At 43.3% G+C, this 14,297-nt stretch overlaps 1 protein-coding gene across 1 annotated transcript; it reads left to right on the forward strand.

Annotated features, from left to right (window-relative positions):
• The first annotated feature begins 1,063 nt into the window (after positions 1–1,063).
• On the forward strand, positions 1,064–3,777 carry LOC111524313 (secretoglobin family 1D member 4). Its single transcript, XM_023189470.2, has 3 exons — positions 1,064–1,176; positions 2,403–2,590; positions 3,637–3,777. The coding sequence occupies exons 1-3, from the start codon at positions 1,122–1,124 to the stop codon at positions 3,664–3,666; spliced, it is 273 nt and encodes a 90-aa protein (XP_023045238.1). The 5' UTR covers positions 1,064–1,121; the 3' UTR covers positions 3,667–3,777.
• Positions 3,778–14,297: the final 10,520 nt, after the last annotated feature.

The raw sequence follows: 14,297 nt of genomic DNA on the forward strand, positions 1-14,297 counted from the left end.
TTAAGAGAGAAATTTCTGGTGATTACGTACTGACACCACATGAAGGCATCACAGTGGGAGGGAAGGGGGGTGTGTAATGCTTTGTCTGGGAGCTTCCTTCACTTTCCATTAAAAATGGGATTGGCCCAGGCAGCACAGCTAGGTTTGAAATGGAAAACTTGAGCCTAGGGGTTAGGGGGAAGTGACCACCCACCCTGTTCATCTGTCTCTTCCCTTCCATTATCTGCCCAGCCTAGAGCCCCAGAGCAAAGAATTCTCAATACCTCTCTGATGCATGATTAGCTCCGGACACTCCAAAAGCTCTTGAGAAAGAGTTGGGTTACTTAATCATCAGATCAGCCCTAAGATAAGATGTGGGTGAGTACACATCACAGAAAGCTTGCTTTTTATAGATAGAAAATGTGAATCTTGGCCACATATATAACTGCACCTATAAACAAGACTCAGGTTTGGGAGTGAGGCAGGCTACAGAACAGGTGCAGCAGATGTTTTTCCTCAGGAAATCTTCTACAGGTGGGATGTATTCAATTATGCTTTAGGTACCTATGCAGTGAACATGGTGGTGATGGAATGGGCTGAGGGGAAGGATAAGCCTTGCCCAAGGTGCAACTGAAACAAGCCTGGCTGGTTGTCAGACATGCAGGGGGATCAAAGCAGGGTCTCCTTATGTCCCTGCTCTCCCATAACCAGAACACAGCCTTCCAGCTTCCTGTGCCTTCCAAAGCCAGAACTCACCTGTGTCCTTGCACTGCTACAAAGATAAAAAGAACTAATCGGCAAAAGCTCATAAGGAAATTGAGAATCCCAGGAATATTTACAGATGTGCCTGAACACTCACTTTGAGTACAGAGCAGAGTTCCCACAGGGCTGCTGTCTTGTGCTCTGCCTCACTCGGATGCAGAGATTCCTAAGGAGGTCACATTGATGGATGGCAGCAGCCCTGGCTTGGAAGGGCGGGCTGGGAGCCAGGCCTCGTGACTTACCAGGTGCCCCAGTGGGCAGGACCAGCCAGGCTCCCTAGGTACAAATAGCCCTGGCCTCCACGACTACACAGGCTCCTGGAGTCGAATCCAAATCACTCATTGTTTGTGAAAGCTGAGCTCACAGCAGAATAAGCCACCATGAGGCTGTCGGTGTGTCTCCTGCTGGTCTCACTGGCCCTTTGCTGCTACCAGGGTGAGTACATCAGTCATGAGTCCAGCACCAGCTCCTGGGACGTACCCTCCTCTGAGCACAAGAGCACCCTCACAAAACCAAATAAAATTCCAGACCCTTTTCTGTGCTTGTTGAATAAGATTCATAAAGCTTAAAGCGATTTCTTCTTCTTTTTTGTTTTTTTGAGACCGAGTTTCATTCTTGTTGCCCAGGCTGGAGTACAGTGGCATGATCTGGGCTCACCGCAAACTCCGCCTCCCGGGTTCAAGTGATTCTCCTGCCTCAGCCTTCCTGAGTAACTGGGATTACAGGTATGCACCACCATGCCTGGCTGATTTTGTATTTTTGGCAGAGACGGGGTTTCTCCATGTTGGTCAGGCAGGTCTCGAACTCCTGACCTCAGATGATCTGCCCGCCTCGGCCTCCTAAAGTGTTGGGATTACAGGCGTGAGCCACTGAGTCTGGCTGCTTAGAGCTATTTCTTGTAATCCCCAGTATCTAGGGAGTTTTATAGAAAAATCAATGCAGGCAAATGTTAGGAATTCTTCTGCCTGAGCTTCACTTCTGAATGGGATCTGTGTCAGATGATGTAATGTGAGGTCTGGGGTGAATCTGGGCTTCGACACTTCCCACCCCTTGATCTTGGGCACAATGCTCACCCTCTCTGAGCCTCCTCCTATCACTGGTGATTAAAGCTTCTTCCAGGAGTGGCTATGAGAATGGAGTAAAGTTATGGTTGTCAAGAGTCAAGTTGTGGGCCAGGCATGGTGTCTCATTCGTGTAATCTTAGCACTTTGGGAGGTCATGGTGGGCAGATCACTTGAGCTCAGGAATTTGACAACAGCCTGGGCAACATGGTGAACGTCATCTCTAAAAAAAGAAACAAATCCACAAAAATTAGCTGGGCATGGTGGCATGCACCTGTGGTCTCAGTTACTTTGGGGGCTGAGGGAGGATCGCTTGAGCCTAAGACATTGAGGCTGCAGTGAGTCTAGATTGTGCCACTACATTCCAGTCTGGGTGACCCTGTCTCAAAAAAAGAAAAAGAAGTCTAGCTGAGGATATGAAGCTCTTACCTTTGTTGTGTGACCTTGGGAAATTCACACCTGGAATTTCTGGTATTGTCATCAGCACAGTAATGATATAGAAACATAGAACCCAGGGGATACTGTCATGTAACATCAGGGAGCCATGAGAGAAAAACCGACTTTCCTAACATCAACAATATATTTATGTTTGTGCTGCAGCCAATGCTCTTGTCTGCCCAGCTCTTGCTTCTGAGTTGACAGGCTTCTTCTTCTTAAGTGACGATCTGTTAAAGTTACAAGTTGCCAAATTTAATCCACCTCCGGAAGCTCTTGAAGCCAAGTTGCAAGTGAAGCACTGCACGGATAAGATACCTCTTGAAGATCGAATTCTCATTGAAAAAGCCTTGGTAATTTCTTTCTCCTTTATGCAGAGGTAGAATTAAACTCAGCTGCACACAGCCTCCTGCATGTTTCTCCTCAGGTCGCCTGCCTGGATACTGTGTCTCCAGAGTGTGCTGAGGACATGGGGAGTGAGCTAGGGCCCAGGCAGGGATGGTGAAGGGCCAAGCACGGCCACCTCCCTGCTGGGAGCTTTCCTGGGCCAACCTACCCTCACGCAGTGGACATGGTCACTGTGGAATGTCCCGGGGAGTGTGGGAGACTTGAACAGGGAGCGAAGGCTTGGGGGGACCTAGAGCCAGGCCTCCCAGACAGGGTGCTGGTGAATTAGGCTCCTCTGCAGCTTCTGCAGAGCCAGGAGCTCCTCACAGCTCCGCAGGGCCCACTATCCACCCCTCATCCGTGACACTGTCTTGACCACAGCCAGTGGGCCAAGACTTTTTCACTGCTCTACCTCCTGCACTGCCATGGAAGGGGGTTGTTCTCATTACGTCTTTCTCAAGAAATCAGAGATTCCAGGGCCCTCTCAGCCTGGCTGCTTCTGGATTGCTGTCCTGAGGTTTGGCTGCAAATACCCATAGAAGCGGCAGGGTCAGGCCTGATAAGACCCTTGGCCGCCAGGCAGAATTCTCCTGTGGGAAGGCTGGAGTCTCCTGGAAGGCGTGTTTCTCAGAGGCCCTCCCTGCTCTGCCTGGCTTCAGAGCCCTGGGTTCCCCATTACAGGGATCAGGAGACTCCACAATCCTGGGACAGCCCGGACAACAACCTCTGGCTGCACTGTCAATCCCTCCCCTCCCCCTCCATGAAAACCCTGGACCTAACTCCTGGGTCTTGCCAGGTCTATTGGTCTGGTGGGGAAAGGCTGCTTTCTCACCAGAATGGGTATTGCAAGGCCACCAGGTCTAGGCCTCAGTTTCCCAAACTGAGTTCTTGCCTCTGCCTTTCCACTTGCCATTAGGAGCAAAATCCCACTGGCCTCTTTGATGTTAGCCTATCATCACCAGCAGCAGCATGACTGACCTCACCTTTCTTCCTTTTTTTTTTTCGATTTCAGCTGAAAATAGTGGTAAAATGTGGTGTGTGACATGTAAAAACGCTCAACTCGGTTTCCAGTCTTTCAACGATACCCTGATCTTCACTAACAATTGTAAAGGTTTCAACATGTTGCTTTAATAAATCGCTTGCCCTGCACATCTCCACTGGTCTTGTTATGATCCTGCAGTCTCGGGCCTTAAGTCGAGGGTGGTTTCCATAGGGGAGTGGCCTTTTGCTGTGGCTGATAATTAACTCTAGAGGAACCAGCATTCTGGGGCCTGAATGCAAGCATCCCAGAAGGAAATAGTTGCAGAAATCATCCTGCATTCCTTACAGATTTCCCATCCTGCGTTCATGAATGAAAACCATGGCAAGAGAAAAACAGGAATTACAACGGTCCTGCTGGTCCTGGACTGAGGGATCTCCCAGCCTGCCTTGGTGTCCAGGCACATGGTTTCCACTAGCAGCAGCCCTAGCCCTCGTTTGATGTCCCCTCAGACGCACAGCCAGCCTGCTTGGTGCTCTCTCTGCACTATGCTTTCTCTCCCGTCATGTCCAGTATACTTTATTTTCCATTTATCACAATTGGGGGGCATCTCCAGGTTTCAACCTGGAGTTCACATTGTTTTACTCCCCACACTCAAGAGCACTCCTCACTCTCTGCATCACTCACCAGCACCTGAGGCAAATGCTTCCTTCCTCAAGCTCTCCCAAGAGCTCCAGAGACCAGCACCCCTGCCAACTGGACAGCTCCCAGGGCGCACTCCACAGTCATTTCAGGAGCAGGATGTAAAACTGAGCACAGGGTCTGCCCCCAGCCTGCTCTCCTTTCCATGAGCCCATCCAGGCTAATGCACCCACCCAGCAAGTCCCCTGACCAGGACACAGGGAGACGCCACAGGTTCCTGGCTTGGTGTCCTGTGGCTGCTGCAAGAAACCTCCGAAAACTTGGTGACTTAAAACAACTGATTCTCTTGTACCTCTGGAGGTCAGAAGCCCAACACTGATATCACTGTGGGGAGGTCAGGGGGCAGCAGGGCTCTGTTCCTTCTGGGGGCTCTCAGGGTGAGTTCACCAAGGGCTGCTTCTGGCTTCTGGGCTGCTGACCATCCTGGTCCTGTGGCCACATCACTCCAAACTCTGCCTCCATGATACATTCCCATCTCCTTTCCTTTTCATGTCAAATCCCCTTCTGACTTTTAATTACAAAATATAGGAGTTGGGGTTAGGAAGCACCAGATTATTCAGAATAATGTCCCCATCTCAAGATCCTTAACTGAATCACGTCTACACCATGGTTTTTCTTCTTGCAATGGGCCATTCACAGATTCTAGGGATTAGAATGTGGATATCTTTTGGGAGATGGAGGCATAAATCAGCCAACTACAGCTTCCCTCCCTCCTGACTCCTCACCGTACACTAAGTTCTGTTCACTCCGTGGCCACAGCATCACCTCCACGAGTCCCTTCTTTCCCATCACACAGCCACCTAACAGTCTTGTCCGAGTCCTTCCAAACTCAACTCAGATTAAGGTCTCCTCAACTGTTTCCCAGCCGCTGTGAGCCCTTCCTGTGATAAATCCTCCTTATTCATGCCAATGTGAGCCTCCCAAAACTGAAACATGGTCCTATCCTCTTTCAACAACCCTAAACAACCAGAGCGCACGTATTCTCAAGGGTTTCAAGTAAGGGAAGTCATTTTTTACCCTAAACTCATGTTTATATGATAATAGCTATTGTTATACAACTGAGAAGAGAGTAGATAAGAGTAGCTATTATTAAACATTGCTTTTAAAAGAAATTTGTATTTTAATAACACCAGAAAATATTTACACTTAAACAAATAGAACCTAAGTGTGTGAAACTCAAGACCAGTTTAGCCTACACACTGTGAATGGACAGGCACAAGGATTCACAGACAGACACAAGGATTCACAGAGCTCAGGCTATATTCTGAGAACCCCAGAGAGGAACCACTGCTGGAGGAACACATCCATAGCCTTGTGTTCCACATGAGGACTTCCAAGACCCTGCTCCTGGGAGCCCTGTCTCCTCATCTTCTGTCTTCCTGGGTGCTCTGTCTTCAGCCATAGTTGTTTATGTCTCATTTCTTATGCATCACATGAGTCACATCCTTGCACCAAGACATATGAATTTTCCTTTGCCTTTATAGACTTACCTGCCTCAGATGTTTGACCACCCCATCCATAGAATGCACTTCACATGTCTCCTTCTCTGTGAGGCCCCCTTGGATGCCCACACCTTACATTACATCTTTATACACACATGTACCCACATGCATAGACATCCTTTTTTATCATCCATTTATTTTCCTGTGAAATAGAATGCATGTCATAGCATGTTGTGAGAACACATTATATAAATTAATACTATAAAGCACTCAACATACCTTAGAAATTATTACTCTAATGCTTACAATTAATAAAAATTTCTATTTATTGAACACCCCAGCATGCATCTTGCTGGAACATTTTTCATTTGTTTTTTAGTCCTCACTAGTACCCAGGAAGGTCCAAGATTGTTTCCACTAATGAATATGAGAATGAGAAATGCCTACCCAGGGCCCCTTAATCCTGGCTCTATTTTGGAATCCACTGGGAAGCTATCAAAAGCAGGTGATGCCCAGACTCTGTCTGGAACACATGAATCTGTGTATAAGTAGAGCCCATGCAGTCCTCATTCTCTCACCTCTCTCTTCTATAGGGGCAGTCATCCAGTGACCTGGGAAGGCAGTAGCTGGTACAGGAGTCCCCCATGATACTCGCAGGACTCCTGACATCCCCAGGGCTGTTGCTTAGGGCCGCTGCCTTAGCTACTTCTGTAGCCTTTGAAGCCTGGGGGTCACAAGGTGCTCACTCTTCTCATCATTCGAAGCTAATCACATTCATGTCACATATGGTAACATTTTCCTTTCAGAGATTCTGTTAAAACAGTGTGAAGTGGGATCCAGCAAGACCGCTCAGGCTGGGACAGGGAGAAGAGAGTATCAAAGTCATTGTTAAGGAGTACAGAGTTTCTGTTTGGAATGAGAATTTCCTAGAAATGTGTAGTGTGACAATACCAAGAATACACTGAAGGCCACATAATTGTACACTTAAAAATGATTGAAATGACAAGTTTCATGAAATGACAACACAATAAAAGAATGCGAGGACTGTTGCTCTCTGAGGGGGAGGAGGAACGTAACTGCAGGGGAGCTGGGCTTGTATTTTACCCCTAGAAATGCCTTCCTAGACCTGCCAGCATCTCATAGTCAGCTTTCTCGGTGTCTATGTGCTCATTGATTGACATCCTGGATTTCTTCTTTGCTAATGATAGTGCTAATTTTGAAGAACATCTAGTTCAAAAACCTGAGAATGAGGTTTACCAGGGATGTAGGATTGACTCATACAGGGTCTCTTTATTTCTTCAGGTGTCTCTCATGACCACTGAGCTAAGTAGAGTCTCCTAATTTGCCCTCTGGACAAATATTATCAATCTCTGCCTAGGCACTTTTTCTCCAGTGTCTTCTCCCCATGATCCATCCTACACTTTATGACAAGCTCAATATTCTGAATATGAAGTTTTGATTTAGTCATTGCTTATTTATTTATTTATTTATTTATTATACTGTAAGTTCTAGGGTACATGTGCACAACATGCAGGTTTGTTACATATGTATACATGTGCCATGTTGGTGTGCTGCACCCATTAACTCGTCATTTACATTAGGTATATCTCCTAATGCTATCTCTACCCCCTCCCCACACCCCACGGCAGGCTCCAGTGTGTGATGTTCCCTATCCTGTGTCCAAGTGTTCTCATTGTTCAATTCCCACCTATGAGTGAGAATATGCGGTGTTTGGTTTTCTGTCCTTGTCACAGTTTGCTCAGAATGATGGTTTCCAGCTTCATCCATGTGCCTACAAAGGGCATGAACTCATGCTTTTATATGGCTGCATAGTATTCCATGGTGTATATGTGCCACATTTTCTTTTTTTTTAAATTTTTTAAATTTATTTTATTTTTATTTTTATTTTTATTATACTTTAAGTTCTAGGGTACATGTGCATAACGTGCAGGTTTGTTACATATGTATACTTGTGCCATGTTGGTGTGCTGCACCCATCAACTCGTCAGCACCCATCAATTCATCATTTATATCAGGTATAACTCCCATTGCAATCCCTCCCTCCTCCCCGCTCCCCATGATAGGCCCCGGTGTGTGATGTTCCCCTTCCCGAGTCCAAGTGATCTCATTGTTCAGTTCCCACCTATGAGTGAGAACATAATGTGCCACATTTTCTTAATCCAATCTATCGGTGATGGACATTTGGGTTGGTTCCAAGTCTTTGCTATTGTGAATAGTGCCACAATAAACATATATGTGCATGTGTCTTTATAGCAGCATGATTTATGATTTATAATCCTTTGGGTATATACCCAGTAATGGGATGGCTGGGTCAGATGGTATTTCTAGTTCTAGATCCTTGAGGAATCGCCACACTGTCTTCCACGATGGTTGAACTAGTTTACACTCCCACCAACAGTGTAAAAGTGTTCTTATTTCTCCACATCCTCTCCAGCACCTGTTGTTTCCTGATTTTTTTAATGATTGCCATTCTAACTGGTGTGAGATGGTATCTCATTGTGGTTTCTATTTGCATTTCTCTGATGGCCATAAATGGTGAGCATTTTTAATGTGTCTGTTGGCTGCATAAATGTCTTCTTTTTTTTTTTTTTTTGAGACGGAGTATCGCTCTGCCGCCCAGGCTGGAGTGCAGTGGCCGGATCCCAGCTCACTGCAAGCTCCGCCTCCCGGGTTTATGCCATTCTCCTGCCTCAGCCTCCCGAGTAGCTGGGACTACAGGCGCCCGCCAAATCGCCCGGCTAGTTTTTTGTATTTTTTAGTAGAGACGGGGTTTCACCGTGTTAGCCAGGATGGTCTCGATCTCCTGACCTCGTGATCCGCCCGTCTCGGCCTCCCAAAGTGCTGGGATTACAGGCTTGAGCCACCGCGCCCGGCCTAAATGTCTTCTTTTGAGAAGTGTCTGTTCATATGCTTTGCCCACATTTTATGGGGTTGTTTGATTTTTTTTCTTGTAAATTTGTTTGAGTTCTTTGTAGGTTGTGGATATTAGCCCTTTATCAGATGGGTAGATTGCAAAAATCTTCTCCCATTCTGTAGGTTGTTCACTCTGTTCACTCTGATGGTAGTTTCTTTTGCTGTGCAGAAGCTCTTTAGTTTAATTAGATCCCATTTCTCAATTTTGGCTTTCGTTGCCATTGCTTTTGGTGTCTTAGTCATGAAATCCTTGCCCATGCCTATGTACTGAGTGGTATTGCCTAGGTTTTCTTCTAGGGTTTTTATGGTTTTAGGTCTAACATTTAAGTCTTTAATCTATCTTGAATTAATTTTTGTATAAGCTGTAAGGAGGGATCCAGTTTCAGCTTTCTACATGTGGCTAGCCAGTTTCCCCAGCACCATTTATTAAATAGGGAATCCTTTCCCCATTTCTCGTTTTTTTTTTTTTCAGATTTGTCAAAGATCAGATGGTTGTAGATGTGTAGTAGTATTTCTGAGGGCCCTGTTTTGTTCCATTTGTCTATATCTCTGTTTTGGTACCAGTACCATGCTGTTTTGGTTACTGTAGACTTGTAGTATAGTTTGAAGTCAGGTAGTGTGATGCTTCCAGCTTTGTACTTTTGGCTTAGGATTGTCTTGGCAATGTGGGCCCTTTTTTTGTTCCATATGAACTTTAAAGTAGTTTTTTCCAGTTCTGCGAAGGAAGTCATTGGTAGCTTGATGGGGATGGCATTGAATCTATAAATTACCTTGGGCAGTATGGCCATTTTCACGATATTGATTCTTCCTATCCATGAGCATGGAATGTTCTTCCATTTGCTTGTGTCCTCTTTTATTTTGTTGAGCAGTGGTTTGTAGTTCTCCTTGAAGAGGTCCTTCACATCCTTGTAAGTTGGATTCCTAGGTATTTTATTCTCTTTGAAGCAATTGTGAATGGGAGTTCACTCATGACTTGGCTCTCTGTTTGTCTGTTATTGGTGTATAGGAATGCTTGTGATTTTTGCACATTGATTTTGTATCCTGAGACTTTGCTGAAGTTGCTTATCAACTTAAGGAGATTTTGGGCTGAGATGATGGGGTTTTCTAAATATACAATCATATCATCTTCAAATAGGGACAAGTTTGCTTCTTCTTTTCCTAATTGAATACCCTTTATTTCTTTCTCCTGCCTGATTGCCCTGGCCAGAACTTCCGACACTATGTTGAATAGGAGTGGTGAGAGAGGGTATCCTTGTGTTCTGCTAGTGTTCAAAAGGAATGCTTCCAGTTTTTTCCCATTCAGTATGATATTGGCTGCAGGTTTGCCATAAATAGCTCTTATTATTTTGAGATATTTCCCATCAATACCTAGTTTATTGAGAGTTTTTTAGCATGAAAGGGTGTTGAATTTTGTCAAAGGTCATTTCTGCATCTATTGAGAAAATTACGTGGTTTTTGTCTTTGGTTCTGTTTATATGATGGATTACGTTTCTTGATTTGCATGTGTTGAACCAGCCTTGCATCCCAGGAATGAAGCCCACTTGGTCATGGTGGATAAGCTTTTTGATGTGCTGCTGGATTCGGTTTGCCAGTATTTTATTGAGGATTTTTGCATCGATGTTCTTCAGGGACATTGGTCTAAAATTATCTTTTTTTGTTGTGTCTCTGCCAGGTTTTGGTATCAGGATGATGCTGGCCTCATAAAATGAGTTAGGGAGGATTCCCTCTTTTTCTATTGATTGGAATAGTTTCAAAAGGAGTGGTACCAGCTCCTGTTTGTACCTCTGGTAGAATTCGGCTGTGAATCCTTCTGGTCCTGGACTTTTTTTGGTTGGTAGGCTATTAATTATTGCCTCAACTTCAGAGCCTGTTATTGGTCTATTCAGGGATTCAACTTCTTCCTGGTTTAGTCTTGGGAGGGTGTAGAGGGTGTATGTGTCCAGGAATTTATCCATTTCTTGTAGATTTTCTAGTTTATTTACATAGAGGTGTTTATAGTATTCCCTGATGGTGGTTTGTGTTTCTTTGGGGTTGGTGGGGATATCCCCTTTATCATTTTTTATTGCATCTGTTTGATTCTTCTCTCTTTTCTGCTTTATTAGTCTTGCTAGCGGTCTATCAATTTTGTTGATCTTTTCAAAAAAACCAGCTCCTGGATTCATTGATTTTTTGAAGGTTTTTTTGTGTCTCTATCTCCTTCAGTTCTGCTCTGATCTTAGTTATTTCTTGCCTTCTGCTAGCTTTTGAATGTGTTTGTTCTTGCTTCTCTAGTTCTTTTAATTGTGATGTTAGGGTGTCAATTTCAGATCTTTCCTGCCTTCTCATGTGGACATTTAGTGCTATAAATTTCCCTCTACACACTGCTTTAAATGTGTCCCAGAGATTCTGGTATGTTGTATCTTTGTTCTCATTGGTTTCAAAGAACATCTTTATTACTGCCTTCATTTCATTATGTACCCAGTAGTCATTCAGGAGCAGGTTGTTCAGTTTCCATGTAGTTGAGCAGTTTTGATTGAGTTTCTTAATCCTGAGTTCTAGTTTGATTGCACTGTGGTCTGAGAGACAGTTTGTTATAATTTCTGTTCTTTTACATCTGTTGAGGAGGGCTTTACTTCCAACTATGTGGTCAGTTTTGGAATAAGTGCAATGTGGTGTGGGAAGAAAGTATATTCTGTTGCTTTGGGGTGGAGAGCTCTGTAGATGTCTATTAGTTCTGCTTGGTGCAGAATGGAGTTCAATTCCTGGGTATCCTTGTTAACGTTCTGTCTCGTTGATCTGTCTAACAATGACAGTGGGGTGTTAAAGTCCCCCATTATTATTGTATGGGAGTCTAAGTCTCTTTGTAAGTCTCTAAGGACTTTCTTTATGAATCTGGGGTGCTCCTGTATTGGGTGCATATATATTTAGGATAGTTAGCTCTTCCTGTTGAATTGATCCCTTTACCATTATGTAATGGCCTTCTTTGTCACTTCTGATCTTTGTTGGTTTAAAGTCTGTTTTATCAGAGACTAGGATTGCAACCTCTCCTTTTTTTTTTTTTTTTTTTCCATTTTCTTGGTAGATTTTCCTCCATCTCTTTATTTTGAGCCTATGTGTGTCTCTGCATGTGAGATGGGTCTCCTGAATACAGCACACTGATGGGTCTTGACTTTTTATCCAATTTACCAGTCTGTGTCTTTTAATTGGAGCACTTAGCCCATTTACATTTAAGGTTAATATTGTTATGTGTGAAGTTGATCCCATCATTATGATGTTAGCTGGTTATTTTGCTCGTTAGTTGATGCAGTTTCTTCCTAGCATCAATGGTCTTTACAATTTGGCATGTTTTTGCAGTGGTTGGTACCAGTTGTTCCTTTCCATGTTTAGTGCTTCCTTCAGAAGCTCTGGTTAGGCAGGCCTGGTGGTGACAAAATCTCTCAGCATTTGCTTCTCTGTAAAGGACTTTATTTCTCCTTCACTTATGAAGCTTAGTTTGGCTGGATATGAAATTCTGGGTTGAAAATTCTTTTCTTTAAGAATGTTGAATATTGGCCCCCACTCTCTTCTGGCTTGTAGAGTTTCTGCTGAGAGATCCACTGTTAGTCTGATGGGCTTCCCTTTGTGGGTAACCTGACCTTTCTCTCTGGCTGCCCTTAACATTTTTTCCTTCATTTCAACTTTGGTGAATCTGATAATTATGTGTCTTTGATTTGCTCTTCTCAAGGAGTATCTTTGTGGTATTCTCTATATTTCGTGAATTTGAATGTTGGTCTGCCTTGCTAGGTTGGGGAAGTTCTCCTGGATAATATCCTGAAGAGTGTTTTCCAACTTGGTTCTATTCTTACTGTCACTTTCAGGTATACCAATCAGATGTAGATTTGGTTTTTTCACATAATCCCATATTTCTTGGAGGTTTTGTTCATTTCTTTTTCCTCTACACTTCTCTTCTTGCTTCATTTCATTCATTTGATCTTCAATCACTGCTACCCTTTCTTCCAGTTGATCGAATCGGCTACTGACGCTTGTGCATGTGTCACATAGTTCTCATGCCATGGTTTTTCAGCTCCATCAGGTCATTTAAGGTCTTCTGTGTATGTTGTTTATTCTAGTTAGCCATTCGTCCACTATTTTTTCAAGGTTTTTAGCTTCTTTCTAATGGGTTCGAACATCCTCCTTTAACTCAAAGAAGTTTATTGTTACAGATCTTCTGAAGTCTTCTTCTCTCAGCTTGTCAAAGTCATTCTCAATCCAGCTTTGTTCTGTTGCTGGTGAGGAGCTGCATTCCTTTGGAGAAGAAGAGGTGCTCTGATTTTTAGAATTTTCAGCTTTTCTTCTCTGGTTTCTCCCCATCTTTGTGGTTTTATCTACCTTTGAATGTAAATGATATTTACATTCAATATTAGTATTGTGATGTGAAGTACTATTCCATTCATCATGGTATTTGTTGCCTGTATATCTTGTTTTTTTAAATTGTATTTTTGTTTTATAGGTCCTGTGAAATTTATGCTTTAAAGAGGTTCTGTTTTGATGTGTTTCCAAGATTTGTTTCAAGATTTAAAGCTGTCTTTATCCATTCTCATATTGCTGATCTGGTAGTGGCAAATTCTCTCAGCATTTGTTATGAAGTTTAGTTTTGCTGGATACAAAATTTTTGGCTGATAATTGTTTTGTTTAACGAGGCTGAAGATAGGCCCCAATCCCATCTAGCTTGTATAGTTTCTGCTGAGAAACTGCTGTTAATCAGATAGGTTTTCCATTATAGGTTATCTAGTGCTTTTGCCTCACAGCTCTTAAGATTCTTTTCTTTGTCTTGGCTTTAGATTACCAGGTGGCAACGTACCTAGGAAATGATCTTTTTGCAAAGAAGTTCCCAGGTGTTTTTTGAACTTCTTGTATTTGGATGTCTAGGTCTATAGCAAGGCTGGGGAAGTTTTCCTCGATTATTCCCCCAAATATGTTTCCCAAACCTTTAGATTTCTCTTCTTTGCCAGTAATGCCAATTATTCTTAGGTTTGGTCATTTAACATATCCCAAACTCCTTGGAGGCTTTGTTTATTAAAAAAAATTTTTTCTTTGTCTTTGTTGGATTGGGTTAATTTGAAAACCTTGCCTTTGAGCTCTGAAGTTCTTTATTCTGCTTGTTCAATTCTATTACTGAGACTTTCCAGTACATTTTGCATTTCTCTAAGTGTGTCCTTTATTTCCTGAAGTTGTGGTTGTTTTTTATTTATGCTATCTATTTCACTGAAGTTTTCTTCCCTTATATCTTATATATTTTTAAATTTCCTTAAATTGGACTGCACTTTTTTTCTGGTGCCTCCTTGATTAGCTTAATGATTGAACCTCTGTATTCTTTTCCAGAGAAATCAGAAAATTCTTCTTGATGTGGATCCATTTCTGGTGAGCTACTGTGACATTTTGGGGGGTGTTAAAGAGCCTTGTTTTGTCATATTACCAGAATTGTTTATCTTGTTCCTTCTCATTTTGGTAGGCTGTGTCAGAGGGAAGATCTGGTTATTAAACACAGATCACAGGATGGTTGGGGGTCCCCTGGTGCACCCCTTTGTCTCTTGGTCCCATGCCAGGTTGACTCATTGCCTCATTACTAGGTATAATTAAAGTGCCTACCTGGAGAAT

Source organism: Piliocolobus tephrosceles, chromosome 13, assembly GCF_002776525.5.
Source record: "Piliocolobus tephrosceles isolate RC106 chromosome 13, ASM277652v3, whole genome shotgun sequence".
NCBI lineage: Eukaryota > Metazoa > Chordata > Mammalia > Primates > Cercopithecidae > Piliocolobus > Piliocolobus tephrosceles.